The sequence below is a fragment of the Pungitius pungitius genome, chromosome 1 (assembly GCF_949316345.1).
Source record: "Pungitius pungitius chromosome 1, fPunPun2.1, whole genome shotgun sequence".
In the NCBI taxonomy this organism is placed as follows: Eukaryota; Metazoa; Chordata; class Actinopteri; order Perciformes; family Gasterosteidae; genus Pungitius; species Pungitius pungitius.
The window spans coordinates 27,392,514-27,418,232 of record NC_084900.1 but is presented as its reverse complement, the minus strand read 5'-3'; the positions used below and the strand labels follow the sequence as shown (position 1 = coordinate 27,418,232).

The following is a 25,719-nucleotide window of genomic DNA, read 5'->3' as shown; positions in this document are numbered from 1 at the left end:
TCAAGAGTGAAAACAAGTCAAGGTTACAGCTGCTGATATCATGAGCTTCAGTATTCAGTAAAGGAGATAGAAAACAATTTCCTTTTTTGCAGTTTCTTTGACAGTTGTTTTACATGTGAATTGGGTCTGATAAAATTTATAGTAAAACGCTGGAAGCCAATTAAAGAAGATCATAAATAAACATAATAAAGTAGATATAGTAGATTAGATAAACATTACCATTAATCTAACCATTAAATAAATGCTTCCTATTCAATCACAATTTTTCACAACAGCACATCATCTTAAGCAAGAGGACAGTCGTTTAATGTCATCAACAAGTCATGAACTTTATTTCATGCCGGAAAACAAATATAGCATTCACATAACTGTATATTTTTAATTAAATAAATGATAAAATACTTTTTTTTAAAAAGAGCAAAAACATTCTTTCCTCACATCACCGGAGCAACCACCGCTCACTGTACTATCATAGTGTACATTTACCAGTGTTCTACAACAATAACTTACACCTTACAGCTTTCATTGACTACAATTCACAATCTAAATATACTTTCTTTTCAATGTTATAACACCAAACTGCTTCATTTCTGTACTTAAAATATAAACTTTGATGTGTTTGTGCACTGTATAAGGACTACACACCGCATGTGTTATTTCTAGTATCACAGTACAGGTAAACTGCAGACTAACTTATTCAATTTGTAAGGCCTGCTAATGTCTCACTACACTAAAGTGCAGCTCTTAACAACAGATAATTCTACCTTTTCAACTGACAATCAGCAACAGAAGTCTGTTCTTCACAATTAGGTCCACGTTGGATATTTTTCTAAAGTGCTGGAGTGACACACGGATGATGGAGGTTTAGATGTGGACCATAATCGTTCTTGCTGTCTAACACATACGCAAAAGGACGCTTGGATGCAAAGATTTGAAGGAGACGACAAAGCACAATACCACGTAGGGAACAAGGGGAAATGCAGGTTATTTCTACCGCTACATGTGTTTCTGTGAGAACTCAAGAATGTGTGACGCATAGGGACGGATGCACTGATCCGTTTTCTTCATGTATTTCTATTTTTGCAGAAACAGTGCCATTAATCTATTTTTAGATATAAAATAAACAAGCACTGAGAAATAACAAATCATGCAAATATTTCTTAAAGTAAGTCCTTATGTTTCTAATGAATCAGAAGCAAGCGATGTGACATGATAAGATATTGCATTACCTCAATTCCTTCTCTTTAATTTTGTTTCACTCTTGACTGACTTATCTGAGCAGTCTTCTTTTTTATAAACTCAGAGCAAAAACAATCCCGGTCATGCCATGACAAAAAAATAGATATTAATGAAAAAAAATGTAAAAGCAATTACAAAATCAGCTTTTCCCCGTGCTTTTACTTTGTTGAGTAGATGCGGCTTTGTCCTGTCAGTTGTTGTTCATTATCCACCAAGAGGCTGCCAAATGACACAATAACCAAGCATCAATGTTTGTGTTATGATCAAACAAATGACAATGACAACAGGAAGATAAATTGAACATCATATTTCTCTTTTTCAGTAATTCAATATCTAATACATTGTTTTATATACCTGTATATTACATTTATTTTTTCTCTTTGGCTGCTAAATGCTCCATGATGTTTCCTGCTTGTTGCTAATGGTGTGTGCCATTCAGTGCTGGGCAGGTAGCACACATCTTTGCAGCTGATCAGAGCAGGAATGAGTACTATGGCACTTTGATAGTATCATATTTTTCTAAACTATTTGTGATAATTATCACAGTTTTAGTGACAATTGTTCATCATTTCTAAAAGAAAATTGTGAGATTGAGTGCATGAAATAGCAGCCTTCAGTAAAATAGATTTAATTGGTTTCTACCTGGCAGGAGCATGGTGGAGACCATCTCCGGCTCCTCCAGTGAGTCGATAACGCAGCGCTGGAAGGTCTTACTGATGGAGGACTGCAGGTAGCTGAGAGGAAAAAGAGGGATGCTACAGATCAGATGGCTCTTTGCTTCTCAGTAATGCAATAATGCTAGAAAAAGAGAGCAGCGTGGTTTCGGAGTGATTCTTGTAATCCTACCTCATCCAGGAGAGACGGTCCTGCCAAAATTCATACATGATGAAGCATGATCTGTCTGGCAGGTTCTGGATGGAAACACTAAAAATAAACACAAAAAAGAGTTGAGAGAGAGAACAAGAGAGACGCAGGGGTAATCATACACTGTATGTGTTGAATCAATTTGATGCATTAAATCCCAGAGGGCAGACGAGAGGACGTACTGCAGGTTGTCCAGCTGGCTGCTGGTGGTATCTGTGTATATCTTAAGAGCTTGTTGAAACTGCTCCACATCCTTCTCCTTCACAGACATTTGTCTCTGGACCAGAAGTATGTTCTGATGAGAGCAAACAAAACAGAGTCTTGAAATAGAATGAACAGATATGGCGCATCTAGGATTTTTAGGCAATTGCATATGAGTTATTATGAATAGATATACTGTGTAATCTTAATGTACATCCTAGTGTCCCTATATTCAGCACACGCAGGACTCACCGATTTATACGTCCCTGCCAACGTGTCCTCTTTGAGCGGTTCAAGATGTGGACTCTGAAAATACAGGCATAAATATTTATAGTTACAGTAATGGGCAGAACATGAAATGCAGCAGATCACGATAAACCAAACACGCAAAAGAATTGTCTGTGGTTACTGTCAGTCAAAATGATTGGTTTTCACAAGGCAGAGATGGCTACATTCATATTAAGCCCCCAACAGCCTCACTGCAGCCCGGAGAGCTTTAGTTACACTTTAATATCCTCTGCATGGCCAAGATAAGAACAAATTATTATTATTAATATCTTGGAAATACCTCATCTATAATTTCATATGAGACAATTAAATTCTGTAAATAGCACATTTAGACCATTTTGTGGCTTTTTCTGAATTTCAAAAAAAAAATCCACATTAATCTTGTATCCTAGAGCATCAGTGACAGGGTGCAGCGATGCATCAATATATCAATATTCCCTCTGTACAAATTGTCTCCTCTGACAACGTGTACCGCAGGGCAAGCGCCTGGAATCTGCAGACACACAGTTGGGCTCACGTGGTCTGTTTGACATTTCTGTCTGTGGCAGCTGAGCCTCTGCAGTCAAACCTGTTCCTAAAAAAAAGCAATTCTCCCCCATGAGACCAACCCTTTGGCTACATTTCTAAAACTAAAACTCAAAACCACGTCAGTATTGGGCTGACGTGATCCTGTGAATCATTTAAAGAGATTTTCAAAACTCTTCAATATTCAACCGTGTCCTGTTATTATTGTATAATACAGGAATACATGTTGTCAGACATATTCATTTGTGTTCCTGCAGCGAGTTAGATGAACACCATGTTTGTCTAAATATGAACACCACAGCTGTGAGGTTAGCTTGGCTCAGCATAAAGACAGATTTTGTTCAAACCTCGTACTCCAGTTTGTCCATGAGCTGCTCCAGTTGGTTGATCTGAGAGCCCCAGTGGTTGTCTGGCTCCACGCTGACCCCTGACCCCAGAAAATATGACAACACACATGAAGTTGGAACGATGGCAGTGAGCATCACCAACGCTTTTCCTCTCATGACATTTACCTCCAGCATCTAAATGGCAATGTCACCAGTACCTGTGGTCAGCATGCCGGAGTAAGGGTCAGTAGGGGAGAGACACATGTTCTTCTGGATGCGTCGACCGGGCCGTTTGCTCATCCTCTGGATAGGCAGGTCCTCTGGTTTTTTCAGTATCCTCCTTTCTGTGCAGCCCTGGTCATGATGAACCGCCTCCATGGCGCAGTCCATCGATGACTGAAGGGATTGCAGCTGGGTGGAGGTCTCCCTCAGCAAGAAGCGGGTCACAAATTGACCCAGTACCGATGAACCCTGGTACTCCTGAGAGGATGGATACAGGTAGAAATGAAGAACAAGATGATGTGGGGGAAAGAAAGAAGTTTGCCTGAATCAACTAAAGAAAGCGTTTTTCAAACTGCTGGAAACAAAAAAGGAAACCTGGAGTCAACATGTTAGCACATAGATTACCCTGAATTCATGAATACAAAACGTAATAGTGGCTTATTTCATAGTTCCAGCTAGACTTTCTGTACATTTCAGTGAGGCGGCTCCTGTCTTTTTTAGCGGAACTCAAATTTTGTGAATAATGGAACCCATCACCATCAAACGTGTGCCGCTCTGCCACAAAGACAAGACGCACAATTGAAAAATGGCCACCGAGCTTGTCCCAATCCTTGTTTTTGCACGCTCCGTTTTCTTGGCAGCGACGCTGCACCCCATGAGTAATGAATCCATTTATTTACGAGACAGAAGAGCCATCGCGTCACAGCGGATGTTTGCCTGTTGTCTCCGGGGATCCACCACAACATAGACGACAAATTTCAGTCTCATGAGTTAATCTCTTTACAAAGTGTAGTTGCTTCCTGTATGCCTAAAGCTGCACGTGTCTTGGTGGCGTTGGGGCACTGCTATAGGCAAAGCGTTATCTCTGGTTTATTAATATCCATCTCAGGGTGGTTAAAAGGGAATCTGCTCTTCTTCAAAGGAAGCTTAATAGCAACATTGAAAATGCATATTATCTGGAAACAAGTAACGTTGGAGTCAAAGTTTTGCACTTTTTTTTTGCACATTTCTTATGATTTTTTGACATTTTATAGCCTACACAATGAACTCTTTCAGAAATAATTTAAAGAATATGTTATTCAATAATTAATGTTTCAGTTGTACGACAGCCATACCTTCAATAACTCTACAATACCATGAAAAAATATGAACATTTTGATTTTCTTCCTCATTATTGGCTGTAAGGCAGATATGCAAAGATAAAGGCCCATCAATGTTTCTTTTTGTAACAAGGCCGTTTTTTTGAAAGCATGGCTCCTGATGTCAGGTTCTCGGTGCTTGTGTATTGTTATTGTTACTGAGGAGAGGTGGAGCAGATAGCAGGTACATTCAATCATGCCGGGCAGTTCTCTTTTCTTCCTAATAGTTGCCTGCCACAGCAGAGTGACTCAGAGACCCCTGAAAGGGTTTCACTGTGACAGCTGAGGCACAAACTAAAAAACACAAGGCTGAGCGCTTAGTGGGATAGTGGACGCTGACAAATTGTTCTGAAAGGACATTTCAACCAAGTGTAGATGTGGGGACGCCAATCATCACCCACCTCTTTAGTCTTATCCATGGCCTTCAAGATGGCAAGGTTCAGCTTATCCAGAGCAGACAGGACATTGACGTATTCCCCCAGATGTGGACTGAAGTACTCTGGAGGAGAAGCAGATTTGTTGAGCCCACTTTGTGGCCAATAAACCAACGACAGAATCATCATCAGACAGCTTAGCAGGTAGCAAACGCTGAATCAATATAGATTTGGGCTTTTGTGATACATATACTACGTGTAATCTTAATTACTGTCTGTAATGTTTTAAACATGATTTTAAAAGCAAAATCAACACAATTAAGCAAGAATGCCATTGAATTACCTGAGAGTTTGTCTATGTCCAGGTTACTTTTTGAAGCAGTGAGAAGAAAACAAAAAGAGACATGTTAATGATTGGGAAACCTTAATTATGACTTTTGGTAGATTTTGGTGATCATCTGACTTTTTATTCATGCAATTACAATTTCACGCCAGAATTTAGGCGGATGGGCAATGGACGGCGGCAGAGTTGGAGGACGTCTGAAAGGATGAAGATGGGCTTACTCTGTCTGCTGCCTGTCGATGGAGCAGTACAGCTCCTGCATCTGGTCGTCAGTGAGGATACCATCAGTGAAGTAAGACTGGAACTCCTCCACGGACAGCTTCCCGTCATCTGAAAGGAGACGGTGAAAATTACATCTAGCTCACGCCTAAAAGCTTCATCACCTGAATGAAGGATATATTCTGCTTTCCATTTAACGTTAGAAGGCTACTTTGGCTTCACAACACTGTATCCATTCCAGTGAAAATTAAGTTATTTTACCACAATTGACAATGACTTGATTTTTGGATAAAACTACAATTAGAACTCTTAACATGAATTAAACTTACTTAGCTCCATCAATGCAGTCAATTATTAAATAGGAAATACAATGCTTGCTCATTAATAATTAACCAACAGAGCGGCACATTAGCTTTGAAAACAAGACAACATCGCTGCTTTTATTTCATCACTGCTGTAAACTCATACTGCATAACACCCACAGTTTTCATTTACGTTTTCAATTCATTTCTCCTTCTGCAATTGTGGAACAATGACATAAGCACAGTTGGTATATTAACCAAGTTATTCCAAAGAAGCGAGTGCTGAAGATAAGCCCAGTCGGCTTCTGATTAGCAGCATCTGGAGCTGTGCAATGCAGGGCCTGCAGGGGCCTGAGGGTCGAAGGCCAGCTTGAGGGCGCACCAGCTGACTGACTTCAGACGGTAATGACATCTCGCCTCCATCCCGACATCCCAGCTCTGGCAGCATGGAAACCTTTCATGAGACCTGGCTCCGCCAGGCAACGGGTTCATTTATTGTGTTAAACGCAACATGGAAGATACAGCTTTAAAAGCCATGAATGCCTTTTCAAACTTCACTGCAAAAATATTCTTTCCACATGATGTAGGAGCAGAGGCAGCTGGCCAATAGATGGCGATGGGGCGTCGCCACACCTGGAGCAAAATGTGATGTCTCAAGTTTGCCCGTAGAAGGCGGGGTCCAAGAAGCACTATAGCCAATTGCTGCTTAAACCTCTATACTGAATTCCCTTTGAGGGTAACAAAAGTAATATTGTCAAAGTGGTATTTACTGCTTTTGTCTCATGTTGGAACAAATATTAAATATTTGATCGCAAAGTGGTAAAATCTGTTTTTGATACCATAATTGTTTTGCATTAAATCAAACTGGGGTGTTATATTGCCCTACCTAGAACATTTCCCACCAGCCTCCACTGTGTAGGAGTAAACACAATCTGTTGCCCCTCTGACTCATTCTCCAGCCTTCTCCGTCAGAACTGCTTCGGTGTAGATTCACACCCAATTAGACACCCAAATACAAGCAACAGTGCAGCTCAGATGGCCCATTATGCAAGTGTTTCTCGGAGAGCAGAGCAGCGGTGGAAGAACGTATAAGCTTCTAGCTAAATAGACACTGTTTGTCTCACAAACTAAAGTACAATAATCAATACTAATATGAGAGATAAGAACAGACTGTAGAGTAGAAATAGACACTAGATTAAATCCACTTACCGAGTGCTATGCATTTACATTCATGTACCTGTTTTATCTGTCAAAACGGATTCATTATCTTCTTCTAACAAACCACTCATTAAGTTCCTCTCTTCCAAACAAATCTGCAGCACTTCTGCACCTCACTGCAGTCGTATATACAGTCTTCTACTGTACTGCATAAAGCATTGATAAATAAGACTTCAACGACGTGGGGCAGAACCCTAAAAGTGTTTTTTAAAAGAGTCAAAAGAGAAAAGACAAAACTATCCCATGCACCTTGCATTTTAATGGCAACGTTTGTTCTATATAAAACTAGAAAATAGAGCAATACAGGTTCACTTTAAAAAAACTTGAGCCATTCAAAACCTTGATCGAATTTGAGCCCACTGCATGCTAGAGCAATTCGGCTCGAATGAAGACACTTATCGAAGTCTCCCGAGGGAAACTCTGAAAGATTAATATAATTGCTTACTTATCAGTCTTTTTATGCCTGTTATAGCTATTTCCAGATGAAAAATAAGAGCTGCTGTGAAAAAATTGGATTCTTATATCTCTCAGCTCAATGAGCAGCAGCATAAAGAGGTATTTGAAACTAATCTCAGCACAACAAACGTAAACGTAAGAGCTTTCAGTATCTACTTCGTACGTTCTTGTGTTCGTTGCTTTTAATAAATGTAATTCCTCATTGCCGTAGCGTGGAGGAGTAAGAGTGTGGTTAGTTAACCAGCCCTCATTATGTGGTAAATCCGCAGCGCTCGAGGCGTATGATGGCAGCCCACTCAGCGCTGATTGGTGGGAGGCGCTTTTCTCTCGGGTGCACAACTCGGTGAGTTCGTGGAGACGAGGAACCAAACAGAGCTGCAAATTGAAGATAGCTCCCACAAACATACGCCAGAGTTATTGGTCTTTGCTCGCTTCATCCGCCTTCTTACTCGAAAGACAAATAATACTTTTTAAAAAGTGTGAGAGCTGGAGAGCAGCGGCTGGACAGAAAGAGCACTATTCTATTTAAATGCCACACCCATGTCACCCTCTTCTAAAGACATATCTTAAAGATGTTTCAGTCTATCTGCTACGGCTTCTTTACAACGGCTCCCAAGAAGATGCATCTTTTAATGGCTCATTCATAATTCATAATTCCCCCCCCCCCCCTTTTTGTATGTGAATATCTCTACAGGAGTTTTGAGGAAGTCCAAACGCCCCCCTACTCAAGGTGATACATATGGCGTCATCAGTCATGTGATAAATTCCCCCTCCTCCTGGAGTTTGTCAATACTTTACATAAAGCTAATCTCTCGCTCCTTTTGCCTTTTACATTTCATTAAACAGAGATGCAGTGCATGAATAAAAATGGAGGGTGTTTTTTTCATACAGAGAATGAATGTTCTGCGCTTTCCCAAGAAATATTTGGGGGGAGGGAGAGGTTTCCTTTGAAGTAAAGAGACGGTTTCAGTGTTACACTGTAACACATTAATCACAGGTAACAGTAAGAAGACTTGCACTTAAGGTTGAAAGACTTTTAGATAATTATTCTCCAGTTAATTGATACCATTTTGAGCTAAAATATATTTTCTTGTGGAGCCATATTTAATGAATACTATATGGTTCCATATACGTGGCTTTCCGTCTCATTGAGGATACATTGTTGGAAATCACTGAGATGGGCACTACATGGCGAGCGACATCACGGAAGGAATTCATCCGGTCAAATCCAATCACACTCAAACCAAAACAATGCAGCCTTACCTGGCCGTGGCTATTTATATCCTCCCTACTCGCATCTCTTCAGGCATTGAAACAGAAAGATGCACCACCAGACTCACATAATTTCCCTCTGAGCTTAAAACAAGCCACTTGTCTGAACACAGCCATTAAGGTTGTTGTTACGTTTTAATTTGCCTAGTGACCTAATTAGATGCATAATTTGCTTACTCACCGTTTTTGTCTGCCCGGCGGAAAATCTGTAGTGAGAAGAGAAGATGATGTTAGAGCTACTTCCAAAACGGTTACAGGCATAAATAAAAACAAGACAGTTCCAAAAAAATAATAAACAGGAACGATTTTTGATCAATTAAGAGGAAGAACAGTTTGTCCAGGCTACCCATCTGTACAGGTTTTTTATGCATCTTTCTGTTTTTTTAGGCTGTGCAAAATCTGATGGAGCTGTAATTTCCACATTTCAATAACAAAAGAAACATCGGACATTTTAGGAAATGTTTCTCTCGAGGACCATCGTGTTGAGTCTAATTGGTTCCTTGGTTCGTGCAAAATCTGAGAGCAGCAAGCAACGGTTGTTTGTAGACTGCTTTATGCTGTGAACACGATAACACATCTCCTCCGCTTAATCTCCCGTGTAACATCGAACCGGTGAGTCAGATCCATCGGTGGAATGTTTTGTCTGAGACTTGAAGGTTTTTCTTTCTGTTGAATCACGCTGTGGACCAATGGAGACCAGTGGCTAATTAACTAACTGGGTCCCATGCTGATGTCCCCTTTCGAGCACATGGGGGATTGAAGGCCTCAACAAGCTCTGCTCCCATCCACTTATGTTTTTCCATTCAAGACAAATCTACTGAGCCTCAAAGAAATCCAAACAAGAAAGAATTCTAAAAGTGTGAACAGAATAAAATCTATAAATATCCTCAGGAACCTGTAAAGGTGTTCGGCCTTTATGGTTGATTTTAGAGTGCACTTGAACCTGCGTGTACATATGAGCATTTTCAAACACATGCTATAGTTTTAGACAATCCTTAAAATGTGGTATATTATTGTTGTATGAAATCAATGGCAAACTCTTGACTTGATTATTTATGTCAGTGAACAATCATTTCTACTGTTATTTTTTTCAAAGCTACACCATTATTGGATGATGATGCAGCTGATATATATGAATATTTTGTATCTTGAAAATAATGCTTATGTGATGTTTGCTATGAAATATAGCAACAGAAACTAGAGAAAGACTGACTATTAGGTCTAGTTATAATAATAAGTACCAGTAGCATTGATGTAGAATTGTAACACTCACCCTGCGCTTCTCTCTCAGCTTAACACTGTCAGCTCTGGCAACAACAATTACAATATAAGTGCTGTTAGCCCTTTTAACTGCTAGGCTCATGTTGCAAACCCGTGAGAGGCAATAGGTTTCAGAAGGTCCAAAGTATCGAGGAGTTGTAGTAGTGAATGCACCAAACCATGCAACACAACTGCTTTGGCTGTTGTGAGTGATTGCATGAAACCTGGGAGCTGTGTGATCACAGTTAAATCTCCCCAAACCTGAGAAGTGCTGATGTCTGCGGTCTGTCTAATGCACCTAAGGAAAAGCAAACAGGGAGCAGCTCCATGGAATCTGGGAAACACATCGGGGGCAATAAGCATTGGCCCTGGTGGAGAGTAGGTTTGATGGCTTTCGTTCCCACTTGGAGAGTCAATGAAGATCAGCCGTCATTATGGCTGATCGGTCGCAATTTTCATCTCTCTGACTCCCATTGAACCCACAATGCAACTACAGCAGGAGGATTAGCTCTCTGTCAAATCAACAATGAGTCATTCAGCTTGTCTAATAGACAAACAGACTATTTCTACAGAGAGAGAGAGACAGATACTCAAAGAGGAATAGAAAAAACTGTAAAGTGTTGGCTTATAGAGTGCAGAGCAAATGAAAAACCTGCAGATGAGTGTGAGCAGCAATGTGGTATTTGTTAGGAAGACGGAGGAATAAAAGAAAAATAATCAGTGCAAGTCAACGGTAACGGGTAAGTTGGACAAGTTGCACTCCAGTGATCATGATTCTGCTTCCTGCAGCTGTTGAAGAAGAAATTACACTAAAATGGGTTCAGAGGAGAACGGTGTCGGGCCGGAGAAAATAGATGCTAACTGGCTTAAAAACCCAATTAGTACTTGTTGAGGTCTAATGTTCACCTCGCTGGCCAGAAATCTCCCTCAAGGAGCTAAACTTGGGTTTTAGCTAATACATTGTGCTGTAATTTAGTCAGTGAACCAGAAAAAAAGGCCTGCAAACATATAGCAGCGTTTAAAATATTGTGTAATACTATATGCACTGCTTCAGTATTTCCGTGTTTTAAATGAAGGTATCACTGTGGTATTGTTTCTACAGTATGAAAAAATGCTGTTATAGAGCATTTCTGTGCATGTGAATGCATGTCAACTGTGCAAGCAATACCCTGATTGAACAATAAAAAAAATGACATCTATTTATGTTTCTGCTTGGAGCTGCATGGAGATTGGTCATAAAAAATGCATACCATATCATGTTTTATGCACACACGATGTTTTATATAGGCTACAACCAATGTCGTGAGGGTCATTATCATATTGGAGAAAAAAATATATTTTTTAAATTAAAACAAAGGACATTGTATTGACTCAAAACATTTGTACGTCATTCACGCACCGGTGGGCAGGCAGTCACCTTTCTTATGTAACAGGGCTGCTGCACATGCACGGTGTGAATGGGAGGCTCATTAAGAGCCATTCACAAAGATCAGAACGAAGGACAGCGTGTTACGCCTTTCTGTGACGAGCAGTGAGCAAAACGCTTCTGCAAACGATGCATCTATCAAACTCGGAGGGAAAAAATAAAGGAGAAACGGCCGGAGGGTCAATTATAACCCCACAAAAGAGCCATGGTTTGTACTTACATCGTGAAAAAGGGAGATGCCTTGATTGTGGTTGTGGCAGAGCTCCTGCTGCTTCTTCAGGTGATCGTGCTTTGCGGACTGGAGACACATGGTGATCATCTCTGCGCAGGCCAGCATCTTCGCCGCTCTCCCGGTGCTAAATGATACTGACTGTAAGCAAATTGTCCTTGTCCTCGTGTCCCGTGGGAGCGGAAGGGCTGTCGTTGTCAGGGTGGACGGTGGATGAGGATGTCGTGATGCGATGGAGCCAGCCTGCTGCCCTCTGCGCGTCGACAACAGCAGAATGAAAACTCCGCCTCCACGACAAGCGGCAGCGATTCATAAAATGCACCATCTGCTGGCGAGAACACGCACACGCACGCGCGCACACACACACACACACAGGTTCAGGTTAGTTGTGGTCAGTGAGTTTAAAAGTGAAAAGCTAGCCATAGAAGCTCGAGCTAAAAGGCAGTTTTAGTCCTTTTTATTTGAGAGTTTGCACTGCTCCGATCAGACACGACTAAAGGAACTGCATCCTTTATGGGTACATGTGAAATGAGGGTCAATAACATGCATGTTCGAATTCAAACCTGCAATCCTCTTAGTTCACGGGGTATTATTCAAAAGGTGTTTTATATTCATACTCGTTATAATACTTACACAATAGATCTGCATGGTTGTCAGTGGTTTGGTTTTATTTTCTAAAAAGAAAAAAATATCGATGTTAAGTAAAAAACGTCAAACTGAAACACTGGTGTGTGTGTTGTTTTACTATCTGTACTAAGTGTAAACTGTCTAAATAAATGTTATTTGTGTTTGTGTTATCTTAAGGTCGTGTTAAAATAGAAATCATTCAAATGAACATTATTATATTATTTTTTATTCCTATAGCTTTACTTCATTATTTGTGGATTGTTACAATTCAAGTTTAAAGTGACCTCTGATCCATTATTGTTTTATTATTATGTTTTTGAGAACACAGCATCATTTTTTTAACCTCTCAGACTTCAGAGTAAAAATTACCACATTAAGTCAATTAACATCAACAATAGTGATGCAACCTCAATGTATCCCTATCAACATCTATGCCCCTCCCATACTAGACACACACATCTCTGGGTGGTCCCCAAAGTTAAGACCTGGACCAGAAGGGCTGATGCATAATGCAGTTTGACATCTGACTAATAGCAGTTGACATTTTGTGACCTTCTGGCTATTTGCTGTTCTGAAGTTCGTCCTCAGTGCAGGTCAACAGGTGAGCTCCTGACTTCTTATCTGCTTCGTTGTTGTTATTGTGGTGGTTGTTGTTGTTGTTCCCAGCATTTACTTTTATAATTTACATTTTTAGTATTACTAGATGTATTACCATCGTGAGTGTTAATAGAATTCTTGATATAGACAAATATGCTGCCATATAACGATATTGGTTGTCACATGATCCAAACAACAAGTAATATATCCTGTATGTCACTATTTATTCATTGATGTACAACATTGTTCTTGTATGGATACATTGCTCACACACATTTAACACCTAAATGACTTTTCTGACGACCAATGAGAAGGAACATGAGATGTGGACACTACAGCTTATATCTAGCTAGGGGATAGGTCTGTTTTCTTTATTAACAGTTAAACGTATTTAACAACAACAAAGACGTCACTAAGATAAACTTTTGACCTGCATGTGGTGTTTGAAAAGGCTCCGCTCTTTGACGGACCAGTGCAAAGATAACATCTTACCACAAAAGAAAGACAGATTCCGAGAATTGTCTTATCTGCGCCGCAGGAGATTGTGTGGGGAGTGATGCAGCTTCCTGTCTCTCATCATGTGGTTCTCATTAATAACATTTCATTTGTCCTCTGAGCGTATGAAACTTTAAACAGCAGGGGAATTAAAGTTATTCATCAAGACAAGTAGAGGCATCCCTGCTGAGGTCAATGGAGGATGATTTGATATCAGCCTCAACTTGTGACGTCGGTACACGAGGGCCTGCAGAGTTAAGATAAGCAGCAGCAACCTGCCGCACCCTGCATGAAGCACCGACTGCTATCTGTAGCACACATTTCTCAACATGTTTGACTTCAAAACTGATGGGATTGTTTCTATTTCAGTCATCCCCACTTTTACATTGTGCTCAGCTCACCATAAAAAAAGGATGACATTTTGAGCCACAATTTGCTACGGGCATCTTCACAGACGTAATGCATGTGTCTTAAATTCCTGTCTCCTACCCCAGTGTCAGAACAGCTGCAGTACAATGGCCGCCTTCCTTCACCACTGCCCCTTCCTGAAGTCTGCTCCGAAGCCGGCTTTGAGGAGAACGGGAGCCGCCTTGCTTTCCATGGCCGATCGATGCCCCATCATCGTCCGCCAGATCAGCATGAGCGGCGCGGCCTCTCTGGAGGTCGCCGAGGCCAACGTCTCACCCGGTCGACTGAACAGTCCCCAAACTCCGACAGAGGTCCAGAGGAGGCAGTTTGCTCAGGTGGCCGCGCAGGTGGCTGTGTCCGTGTCGAAGGGCTGCCCCTTTGTCACCTCCCAGATTGGGATGGTGCGAGCCAGCCCTGAGGTACAGGAGGACGTCCAAAAAGGTAGCATTCTGCTATGTTATGATGAGGATGAACCGAACATACGAGACGAAATAGCAACATCTCCCACTAACAGGCACTTCTCTTGCACAGGTTTGAAGACTTTGAAGGGTTCAAAGGATTCAGTCCTTCCAGCATCTGTCAGCCAGCTCCTCCAAGACAACATGGGTATGTTTAACTTTCCAAATGAGTTCAAACTGCTTATTAATACACGTAACTTTAGATCAGATTGGATGCTCATTCAATGCTGTCACTGATTGAAAACCACAACTATCACTTCTGCAGTTGGTCCGAGCTACAACTATGACCGCTTCTTCACTGAGAGGATTTCTGAGAAAAAGAAGGATCACACGTACAGAGTCTTCAAGACTGTGAACCGGAGCGCTAAGGTCTTCCCCTTTGCTCAGGATTACTCCGTCCCCGGGCGGGAAGACTCACAGGTGTCTGTCTGGTGCAGCAATGATTACCTGGGTATGAGTCGGCACCCCCGGGTCCTCAATGCTATCAGGTACAAGAAGACAGACAAAAGTTGGTTGGTTTGTAGTTTTTATGAAAGAGCAGGAAAACCACTGCACTGTGGATACAAGACAATTGTGTACATGTGAAGACGGAACAACACTGATTCAATTAGATCATGTGAGCGGAATGTTTTGTAATTTAGTTCTGGACGTTCTCAGAAATGCTGTGGACAACCACGGCGCAGGAGCTGGTGGCACCAGGAACATCTCCGGCACAAGTAACTTCCATGTGACTCTGGAGAGGGAGCTCGCACAGCTGCACCAGAAAGATGCAGCTCTGGCCTTCTCCTCCTGCTTCGTGGCGAACGACTCCACACTCTTCACTTTGGCTAAGATGCTGCCAGGTGAATACTGACCTCTGGGCCATATTTGTTTGTTTCATACACTGCAGAACAAGTCATACCATCTGAGGTTCGACACCGCTCTCACCGTGTCTTCATTGTGCCACGCAGGGTGCGAGATATACTCCGATGCAGGGAACCACGCATCGATGATTCAGGGCATCAGGAACAGCCAGGCCAAGCGATTCATCTTCCGCCACAATGACAGCCAACACCTGGAGGAGCTGCTCCAACGATCAGACCCCAAAACGCCTAAAATAGTGGCATTTGAGACCGTGCACTCAATGGACGGTGGGTACAAATGTCCATTTGGATTTAACTTATTCAGTCCACTGATATAAATTGGGAAATTTAGGTTGTCTTAGCTTATTGTACATTGGGGGCTGTGTGGGTTTGGAAATCTAAATAAGGAAATGCCCTAAGGTGAAAAAAATGAAAAACAGAAATTGAGTGAGATGAATCTCAATCATTTTGTACCAACTATGAGAAGGAATGCCACCTGCAAATGAGCCGATTCTGTATTACATATTAAGAACAATAGCCATCCAAATTTATATTTAGTAGCTAATAGAGAGAAAGCCAGGTTTGAAGTATATATCTCTCCACAACCTCCAATCATTCAGCCTCCCTTTTTTATCGTTCATCACTGTCTCTCCAAGAGAGGAACGAGTTTTCCCGCCTCAGCTCTTTCTCTGTGTGATATTACGCCGCTGACTCCATAAAGCACAAAATGTCAGTTGGCTGAATGGATGACTTGGATCACATTCAGGTTTTTTTCAAACAGGAAAACGGTGTTAATACAAACACTGTTTGATTTGTAAGAGAGGTTTATTAAACAGTGCAGATATCTCTCTGCATCTATTTGGAGCATATAGTGTCTTGAGCTCGCAGAGTAATTACATTACCATTAATTTCCTGCTAATTATAACACTGTATTGGGCTTTTAGGTGCAATTTGTCCTCTGGAAGAGCTGTGTGATGTCGCTCATCGTCACGGAGCTCTGACGTTTGTTGATGAAGTTCACGCTGTGGGCCTGTACGGAGCCCATGGAGCCGGAGTGGGGGAGAGGGACAATGTCATGCACAAGATCGACATTGTTTCAGGGACCTTGGGTAGGTATCTTTGAAAGAACTTCTTCTCCCTGAGACATTTTTGTAAAAGTAAGCCGACTGTTTTCATCTCTTTCAAAGGGTATAATGAAACATACTAAACACCAAAAGGGCAAGGCAACTGTCTCAGATAAATTTCCCCTTTTCTTGGCCAAACTCCCGTTTGGCTTTAACTGACACTGTCACAATGCCAACACGGTGAGAAAGGGCTCGCAACAAGAACAATACTGCTCTTGAGTTGGTAAATGAGGGCAGGAAAGGAGGGAGCTCACATCAGTAGAGAGAGAGGTTTTATCAGCTGGGTGCCGGCTCTACTCCCTCTCTGCTGGTGTCGATAAAACCGTCATCAGGGAGTTGGAGAAGTGTGTAGCTTCATGACCATCTGTCATAATAATGTATGACATATTTTGTAGTTACGAAAGCATCCATTGAATTGCTTCTTTGTAAAATAATCAAGATTGAAGTATCTATTATGTGGTCATTTTTATATTATTTTCATAACCATGTTTTTTATTTTGAAATGTATTTACTGCTGTATTACTGCAGGTATAGTTTATCTGCAACAATGCATATTTTAGCTGTCAAATAAATGCATGGGCTACAATTTGTGTTTAAAAGTAAAGTAGAAGAGGAAACTCTTGAGTAAGTTCTATTTTTATCAAATAACTGCACCTCCTGTTACGGATTATTCCCTCACCTCACGAACCCTTTGCCCCATGCTGCCCTATAGGCAAAGCCTTCGGCTGTTTCGGAGGCTACATCGCCAGCAGCGCCGCCCTGGTTGACACGGTGCGCTCCTTCGCAGCTGGCTTCATCTTCACCACCGCCCTGCCCCCGATGATCCTGGCCGGGGCCCTGGAGTCAATCCGGTTCCTGAGGAGCCGTAAGGGGCAGGTGCTCCGCAGGTCTCACCAGCGGAACGTCAAACACATGAGGCAGCTGCTGATGGATAAGGGCCTACCTGTGGTCAACTGTCCGAGCCACATCATCCCCATACAGGTAGGACGGCTTTCTCCGCTGACATTTTCCATCTTTAGTTGTCGGAGTGTCTTTAAATCCAGAAAAATATATTAACCATGCAGTTTATCTCATAATTATCACAGATAATTAGTTAGCAAACTTAATTGTATCAATATAGATTTTTGCTTTGCTCTCTATCATATAACTTTTAACTTTGTCAAAACTTTAATATCTCCAGCTGCGTACTTCTAGAATCTATCAGCCCATTTATCACAGTAATGGCTTTACTATTTACGGCTTAATGGATTTGGTAATGTATGAACTGAATGGGGTTTTTTTTATTGTCAAAAAGCATCTTCTAAAAGCCTCACATCAACTTCTCTAGGTAGGAAATGCTGAGCTGAACACCAAGGTGTGTGACATCCTGCTGGAGAAGCACAACATATATGTTCAGGCCATCAACTACCCCACAGTGCCTCGTGGTGAGGAGCTGCTGAGGCTGGCGCCGTCTCCTCACCACAACCCGGCCATGATGGAGTACTTTGTGGGTGAGTGCGCGGATCCTTTCCACGTTGTTCTAGCAAATGTCCTATTTAATGAGGACAATTGCCGACACAAGTGATATTTATTCGTCCATAGTGAGCATACCAAAAGATTTGGTATCCACTTGTCGCAATACTTATACTTCCATGCAGTAAAAGTGACAATACTAATACTAATCTTGGTGTCTGCTGTCATGACCAGAGACAACAAGGCAGTGAAGTGAAAGAGGAATAAATGTTGGCATTTAATTATTCATTCTAATGAGTGTCTATTCTTTATTTACAGAGAAACTGGTGGAGGTGTGGCACGACGTGGGGCTCCTGGTCAACGGCCCGGCGACAGCTTCCTGCAACTTCTGTGACCGCCCGCTTCATTTCGACCTCATGACTGAGTGGGAGAAATCCTACTTCGGCAACATGGAACCACAATACATCAAAGTGCAGGCATAATACCAAAGTACATGTAGTACTCAACACAAGTTAGACATGCATAAATGCCCCATACAGCTTAATTTTAAAGTGTGCTAAAGTGGAATAAACCAAATTATGGTTTTGAGTTTATCTTTTGTTTTCTTGTATTAATGTTCTAAATTGTGTTTTCTGTCATGGATTTGATCAAAGAAAAGTGCGCCTTTTCCATTTCAAAAGCAAACAACCTGCACATGAGCCACTTTGTCATATATCTTATCTTAGTGTGATTGTTTGAATTAAACTCTATTTACCACAATGTTTGCGTGATTTTCTTCATACCATCGCCATAATATCGCATTGTTTGCATTACATCAACAAATCACTTACCGATGTACCGTTGTGAAATGTATGAGGAGCCTAGTTAAATTTTACATTCAATAAATCTGTGGTGTTGAGAATAGCTACCTTTCACATTCACCTCTTTCATCCAATACACTGATTTGCAGTAATCATAAAGATTTTGACAAATACTGTGAGAAACACTGTTGTTAATGATACAAACTTCCAAAGTTTTCTCCAAATAGTCCCACTGAGTGTGCTCAGCCGGAGCCACGGTGCTGCTCATCAACACTAGTTGACATTGCAGGGACTGGCCACTTCTCGCTTGACCCTTGACCTCAGCCTGCGGAGCTCCGGGTTCTCATTGTCCACAGCGAGGCCGAACTCAATCATTGTCCAGGCTTTGTCCCGCTGCTGCTCCCCGTAGTGCTGCAGCGCCCCTCGCAGGAAGCACTCAGCCACACGCACCCTGCCCAGACCAGCCTCCACACACTGGATGGCCTGGGTCCTGTGCAGCTCCAAGGCCCGACTGAAGTCCTCCAGCGCTGCGCTCTCTCTGGAACAGAGCACCATGCTGCGGCCTCGTCGACACAGGTCCTCTGCCCAGACCAGACAATCACCCGGGCAGCTGCGGTCAGGTGCACTGTGTTTCTGGACAACTCTGTCCAGGTCGGCTATGGCCCGCTCGTGTAAGCCCAGCTGAGCGAGGCAGGCAGCCCGCTGGCGAAGGTACTGGAGTCTGTGATTGCCAGCGGCTTGTACTGCCACATTCAGGAATGTGAGGGCGTGATCCCACTGGCCACCTGATGACACGCTGCTGGCCTCCTGTGCTGCAGCCTGGTGCAATATAGAAGCCAAGCAATTAAAATGCAATTAACCAATACAAAATACTCTAAATTACAAAACTTAAGTCAGATTTGGGAAAAGTTCCATTGCCGTGTCTTTGAAATGATCTATCGATGCTTTCCATCACCATACATTTTACATACCTGTCCATCTTTATTTTTTTATCTTACCGTCCATTTTAAACATTTAGAAAAGTAATTAGGAGATGTTCCGTGAAAACCTCCTTACTTGATGGACGTGGCACTGCAGGCATTTTTTCACATTTTTTTAAAAAGTGAATAAAATGAAAATGATGCCAGGTAAAAGCATCAAACAGAACATAAGTATGAAAAATGTATGAGAAATAAGAAATAAGAGAATAGAATGAGAATAGATAATTCACACACAAAGAGCTTCACACGTTTAGTGCAATGAGATTAAGAAAAAAAATTAATAAGAGAGAGAAAATTACACAGCGGAAGAATATTTCACAATACCACTCTCAATCTGCTCATTATAAAACTGAGATTCCTGCTGAGTCAGCTTACCTGTGCGATGCGTTTTCGCTGATCGATTGGAATCAGGGCCAGCAGGAAGAGCAGACTGGATGAATCTTTTTCTGTCAGTTTGCTAAGCCTGCGAGCTGCGCTGCCGTAGTTCTGCTGCCAGGCCTCCACCACACCCACCCGGGCCTGGGCCACCGCATCTCTTGGCTCTTGGCCAAACACCTGGAACAGATGAGCGCCTGCCGCCTTGATTTCACCTGCAGCGGATGGGCCATGAAATCGGGGAGTAAAGATTACTGTAGACAAGGGGCAGCGGGTTCAGTGGTTTTGTTTTTTAAAGTGGAAACATTAATCGGCTTATTAATCATCTTCAACCAGACTATTTCCAGTGAATTTGAGGAACCTATTGCAAATTTCAGCATTCAATTTGGCAAAGATCCCTTCTCACCTTTGGCTATAAGTGTGTCCACATGGAGGAGATGCCATCTGGGGTCTCTGCAGTCAGTGCCCATCAGCGCTCCGCCAATTATAAAAGCATTGCTTAGCTGCTTTTCGTGGCAGGGGACAGAATTAGCAAGCAGGATGTCTGAAAGATTGGTCCGACAGAACTGATGCAGCCAATCACACACCAGCTTCCGTGCCGTGTCTTTGAGCGACAGGATGTCTTTGGTCACCATGTCAATGTTTATCTGAAGTGCGGCCAGGATATCACGAGTGCATTCCTGAAGGGAAGAAGCAGTTTGAATTTTATATTTAAATTCTCCCTCTGAGCTACGGTATGCTTTGGCAGTGTTTCAACACAAGAGTGTACCTTTTCTTGGTTCAGCATGAGATAAGTGAAGCCTCTTCCGCACAGAGCCTGGACGTGTTTTGGGTGCATCTTCAGAATGGCACTGAAATCAAAGATGGCTGTCTTTCGTTGGCCCAGCCGGGCGTAGCACCTCGCTCTCTCCAGCAAAGACTCTGCCGCCTCCCCACCTTGAAAAAACAACATTCCCGTCATTTGCATTTTCAATTTCTCCTTTCAAATCTACAATAACGAAGCACTGTTCTAAACTCAAAACTAAAACCCTTTATCCCACTAATTCTCGATCTAAATTGAAGAATTTCCAGCCACTTAACAATTTAATCAACTTTAATATCTCATCAATCAAATTCCAATCACCAGAGGCGATGATGGCGATGGAGAGGTATGCCACAGCTTCCCTGACGTCCCCCTCCTGCGGCGACCCCTCCAGGCTTCGTTTTGCAGCAGCGTGGCAGTGTCCCTGCAGCAAAGCCAGGTCCTTCTGTTGAGCCACCGCCAACAGGGGGCGCAAGCAGCTCGTATTCCCGCACTGAATGAGCTTCTTCAGCTGCTGCAGAGAAAGAAAAGGAAATCTTTATCCTTTTCAGTGCACACCAGTGTGTCGTAATATCACTTCAGAATAATGGAAACATTATAGTCCTCCGTTCAGTTTACAATTGATCATTTGCGACTGAGACCACCCTCAAAGACTAATTATAATGTATGACACCACCAAAAAAAAACTTTTTGTGTTGTTTTAACATAGTTATAATGAGAAAACATATGAATAAAGTGTCTGTGTCTTTATGGCTTGAAGCAAACCATGCCCATCCCCAAAATGAAAAGTCGTAAAGAAACATACACTGCACAAACTAGACTGTTTCAATATTTATTGTATCCACTGATAAGCACTGAGCACTGTAGTTCATCATGATACAGAATGTATCCGGTGTTTAGTGTGGTGAGATATTTGCTGTGGCACCGGGGTTGACAAAGGCTACATCAACTCAAAAATATAGTACTAAATCTAATTAGAGTTTGGAGTAAATGAGTCCTTGAATGTAAGAGTAGAACGAATATGCCTCTTGATTTTTTAATCAAAGATGTTCTCAGTAAGAGAAATGATGGAACTAACAGAAAGTTTAAAATATTAAGATTGTAAAAATCCTTAATTGCCAATATCTTCCCATGACATCAATTACAAAACGGTTGATACTATAGAGAACAGTAGTGAAAGTACTCATTCTTGAAAAAATAAACTTGCTTTTGGGCCCCCAAAGCTACTTACCTGATTGGTGTCATAAAGAAAGCCTCTGTTCAGCTGCAGCAGTGCGAGACGGGCCAGGATGGGTGCCCGAGGACCGGTAGGCCCGACTGAAAGAAGTAGCCGGTAGGCCTCCTCCACTCGGCCGAGCTGGTACAAGGCATCTGCTGCCAGGATCTGAGTCCCATCAGCGCCTGGTTGGAGCTCCATCAGCAGCGCAGCCAGAGACTGGACACCTGCAGGAGTCCTAATGCACGGAGCAGGACAATTCTACTTATTGTCCAAATGTAAATGAGGATTTTTAGCAGTGATCATTTGCGAGATATGAATTTAACTAAATACCACAAATGGTACAGCTAATTTCCAATTTTGGGTAGAAAACATAAGACTATGACAGGAAAAGCAAAAGTGTTAACCGCATTAAGTGACAGTATGCCATGACAGTGTGAGAGATAACAGGCACGTGCAATACCGTAGCCCTGTACTCAAAGCAGTTAAACAGAATTCAGCCCTCATTCATTTGACTATTTACAGCTGTGGCTTTTCCTGCCGCATGTCAAACTTTATTGGTTAGCTGGTAAACTGGTGGGAGACTAACATCATACCCTGATCTGTCTTTGTCCTTCTTCTGGGGCTTTTCAGAGTCTTCACTGTAACCAGACTTGGATTCATGTCCTCCCGTCCCCTCAAGCATGACTCGTCCCTGCTCCAGTAAAACAGTAAACAGCAGCCCCCGGTAGTTCCATGGCACCAGGCAGCGAACGCTCAGTGCTGTTTCCTGGGCTTGCAGCATGCTGGCTGTCACAAAGTCTAGAGCTGTGAGGTAGTTTAACCCGGCCATCATGCGCAAGAGCCCCCTGCCACATAGTGCCCGTACACAGCTGGATGGGTGGGGGGTGTTGTGTACAATCACGGCCTGGAAGTCCTCCAACGCCCCCTCGGCGTCATCGGAGAGAAGTCGTGCGTATCCACGGAGAACCTGCACCGTGTTTTGATAGCTCGGCTGACCTTCGGCCGCAGCTAGCTGGCTACAAATAGAGAGGGCCTCCTTGTGTTCCCCTCTAAGGAGAAGACATTCGGCCAGCCGTACCCGCAGCTCTCTACCTCCTCCGTCGGGCTCTAGGTAGCAGAGGGTTTGTAACTGAGTGATCACAGGATCCAGGAGCTCAACTCCTTCAGTGGATCGCAGGTCTGGACGAATGAGCACCCTTTCTCTGTAAGCAGACAGGCCTCGCTCCGCCTGCTGACGGAGTTGTTTGCGAGCAGCCAGCCCTGTACCGTGGTCTGTGAATCGCTTTTGAAAATAAATTCGGGCAGTGGCAGCATGAATCTCAAATGCCTCCCCCAGATCCCCGCAAGCCTCAGCGGTCCGTCCACCTGCCGACAAGCGGGCAGCTGCTCGGCAGGTCAAAAGTCGAGCTGTCCTTTCAGGAGTGTCTTCGAAGGACTTGTCTGCAAGACTCGCTGGTGTTTTCTGACAGTAACGACCATGCAGAATGGCAGAGTACACCTGTGCACTGTCCCAAAACCTACCTGACAAAAACAAATACGCCGCATGAAGTTCCTGCACTTCTGCACTGCCAGGTGAGATTGCCAATAAAAACCCGATAATTGTCGCAGAAGACTCGACATCCAGCTTCTCCGCCTCCTCAGTTGTCCGCGCACACTCGCTGTCAAGTATTAAAGAGGGACGTATGAGCAATAATTGATCTTTAAAGGCCTTCACTATTTTGGGTAGGTGCTGAGCTTGCCTGCTGCTCACCAGAGTGGCGGTTTGAGATTTGTTAGTCCGGTAAGCTTTGAGGTACAGCTTCAGCCCCTTGACACTGTGAGGCTCTGAGAACAAGCAGGCCAGGGCCCGAGTAACCTCCAACACCATGTGAGTCGCATCTTGTGGATGAGGGTGTCGCTTCCCTTCAAGCAGAGCGGTGCAGCGAGCGAAAATCTCCTCGCAGCCATGCCCACCACTCTGAAGGAGGGACTCCATCTTGAAAATGGTGGCTGACAGATTGTTGGGGCAGAGCGTGGAGAGAAACACAGCAGCGAGACCTTTATTAAGACCCTCAGCTGGCTAGTTCTCCCCACAACTGTCAAGCCAACCTTCTAAAGTAGAGACCACCCCACTCAGACCTGAATTCAATTTTCGCAGGTGGGCAACGGTGGAGGCTGCGTGAGTCCGGAAAGCAGACATATAGAGAGAGGCAGCTCTGCCCAGCTCTCCAACCGCAAGGAGCTGGTCTCCATCCTTACACAGCTGTGACACATCGACTCCAGGTCGAACCAGAGCAGCCATTTCATTCAGGCTGCAGGGCCTCAAGCTGTGGGCCTCTCTTCACCTGTTCACAACGACGACGACATGGATTCCATCTGATGGTTAGAAAACAGGAAATGTGGACATGTTAAGATCCCTTCGATCTAAGAGACATTTTTCATTGTTATCGCTGTGTGTGTTGTGTTATGCCGCGTGTTACCCCCTGTTTGTTTATTTTGTCATGTGTTTGTTGTGTTTCTGTGGGCCATGTGTGTTCTGTCATTGGCCGGAGACTCTGCCCTCTGCTGCTTCCCGGCCTTTTTGTCAATCATTCAGTGTCTGTGAGAATCTATGCCTGAATCCTGCAGTTATACAGTGAAGTAGATTAGCTTATTCAATAGTTTCTTACTACTGAAGTTGGTGTTTTGCAAAAGTGTGAGTGTGGTACTTATGAAATTTTGAAATAAGCAACAGTAATAATTACTTTCAGTCACGCAATCAATGCTTACAAAATGACAAGTTACGTTTTTCTTAAATGTGGAATATGTATAAACATACAATGCATTTTAAGCTGTATTGGATTCAATTGAAACAGGTTATTTATCCCCAATGGGGGATACTCATTGGCAGCCAAATCCCACTCATAGAGACCACACAATCCACAGTGCACATCACATCACAAAGAATAAATAACGCCAGAAATTATGAAAGGGTAGTTTTCTCGTACAGAATGTCTGAAGAATAGAAACCCTGTGCCCCGTTTTTGTAATTCAATAGCTCCGGGGCCAGGGTTGCCAGGGCAACGCGGTGTGTCCACGCATACAACAAAGGGTGCAACAAAACTTTTTCCAAAAGAGCTTAGCAGCTGCAAAGACACAGAGATAGTGAGAAGATTAAAAAAAATAATAATACCGAAAGTGGATTCCCATCAAGGTGAACTCCTGCTGGCATTCTTCTTGTGTCGCGGGATGGCACCCTATGAGCCGTTGTTCCTGTGAGCGCGGGTCTAGTCGCCAATGGCAACCACTTAGGCTCGTGCTGACAGGAAGACCATGTAGCACCCGCAGAAACGAGACGCCTCTCGCTTCAAAGTTGGCAATTAAAATTGTTTCCTTTACCGAAATAATTCTAGTTCTAGGAATGCGATATGCGCAAAACTGTTATGAAAATGAGAACAAACTTTTTTTTTAAAAATACTTCCGCTGAGGCTCAACATTTACATGAAGTGGCATAGATAGTTCCAACCTGCAAATTCTCCCATGATCAATAAAACGCATGAAAAACAGGCACAATTTGAAAAACGACTTCCTCATCAGAAGTTAAGGCAGCATATCGGCTTGTTTTGTGGGCTACTGTGCATCTAAGTCCATGTGTATCCATCCCCACCTTCAGAAATGC

The 25,719-nt window shown here is 42.9% G+C and overlaps 3 protein-coding genes across 4 annotated transcripts; 1 reads left to right on the top strand and 2 right to left on the bottom strand.

The window, feature by feature from the left end:
* Positions 1-303: 303 nt before the first annotated feature.
* LOC119223682 (N-terminal EF-hand calcium-binding protein 1-like) lies at positions 304-12,200 on the bottom strand. Its single transcript, XM_037481077.2, has 12 exons — positions 11,895-12,200; positions 9,170-9,194; positions 5,743-5,851; positions 5,522-5,547; positions 5,206-5,303; positions 3,662-3,923; positions 3,465-3,544; positions 2,557-2,610; positions 2,286-2,398; positions 2,086-2,163; positions 1,882-1,973; positions 304-1,458 (listed from the first exon to the last, which is right to left on the bottom strand). Exons 1-12 carry the CDS (start codon positions 12,009-12,011, stop codon positions 1,430-1,432), a joined length of 1,083 nt encoding a protein of 360 aa, XP_037336974.1. The 5' UTR covers positions 12,012-12,200; the 3' UTR covers positions 304-1,429.
* Positions 12,201-12,978: 778 nt separating this feature from the next.
* alas2 (aminolevulinate, delta-, synthase 2) lies at positions 12,979-18,665 on the top strand. 2 transcript variants are annotated; one of them, XM_037481062.2, is made up of 10 exons: positions 12,979-13,131; positions 14,117-14,471; positions 14,562-14,636; positions 14,754-14,976; positions 15,146-15,330; positions 15,439-15,618; positions 16,275-16,439; positions 17,167-17,435; positions 17,782-17,944; positions 18,225-18,665. In XM_037481062.2, the coding sequence occupies exons 2-10, from the start codon at positions 14,138-14,140 to the stop codon at positions 18,386-18,388; spliced, it is 1,758 nt and encodes a 585-aa protein (XP_037336959.2). In that variant the 5' UTR covers positions 12,979-13,131; positions 14,117-14,137; the 3' UTR covers positions 18,389-18,665. The 2 variants fall into 2 exon arrangements, with proteins under 2 accessions (XP_037336959.2, XP_037336958.2); XM_037481061.2 differs by having other exon boundaries at positions 14,117-14,636.
* A 260-nt stretch (positions 18,666-18,925) lies between these two features.
* Positions 18,926-25,370, bottom strand: ttc34 (tetratricopeptide repeat domain 34). Its single transcript, XM_037481056.2, has 8 exons — positions 25,234-25,370; positions 22,676-24,437; positions 22,095-22,317; positions 21,185-21,377; positions 20,831-20,997; positions 20,468-20,741; positions 20,062-20,276; positions 18,926-19,525 (listed from the first exon to the last, which is right to left on the bottom strand). The coding sequence occupies exons 2-8, from the start codon at positions 24,055-24,057 to the stop codon at positions 18,980-18,982; spliced, it is 3,000 nt and encodes a 999-aa protein (XP_037336953.2). The 5' UTR covers positions 24,058-24,437; positions 25,234-25,370; the 3' UTR covers positions 18,926-18,979.
* Between the last annotated feature and the right edge of the window lie 349 nt (positions 25,371-25,719).

Bases quoted from the DNA above. Each gene is read 5' to 3' on its own strand.
- ttc34 (XM_037481056.2), bottom strand. From the start codon at position 24,057: ATGGAGTCCCTCCTTCAGAGTGGTGGGCATGGCTGCGAGGAGATTTTC. The intron at 20,998-21,184 runs GTGATTGGAATT...TGTTTTTTCAAG, and splicing joins CATCGCCATCATCGCCTCTG to GTGGGGAGGCGGCAGAGTCT. The intron at 20,277-20,467 runs GTGAGAAGGGAT...CATCCGCTGCAG, and splicing joins GGACACACTTATAGCCAAAG to GTGAAATCAAGGCGGCAGGC.
- alas2 (XM_037481061.2), top strand. From the start codon at position 14,138: ATGGCCGCCTTCCTTCACCACTGCCCCTTCCTGAAGTCTGCTCCGAAG. The intron at 14,977-15,145 runs GTACAAGAAGAC...GGACGTTCTCAG, and splicing joins CGGGTCCTCAATGCTATCAG to AAATGCTGTGGACAACCACG. The intron at 17,436-17,781 runs GTAGGACGGCTT...CAACTTCTCTAG, and splicing joins GCCACATCATCCCCATACAG to GTAGGAAATGCTGAGCTGAA.
- LOC119223682 (XM_037481077.2), bottom strand. From the start codon at position 12,011: ATGCTGGCCTGCGCAGAGATGATCACCATGTGTCTCCAGTCCGCAAAG. The intron at 5,852-9,169 runs GTGAGTAAGCAA...GTCTCCTTTCAG, and splicing joins CCGCCGGGCAGACAAAAACG to ATGACGGGAAGCTGTCCGTG. The intron at 2,164-2,285 runs GTACGTCCTCTC...GTTTATTTTTAG, and splicing joins AGCCAGCTGGACAACCTGCA to TGTTTCCATCCAGAACCTGC.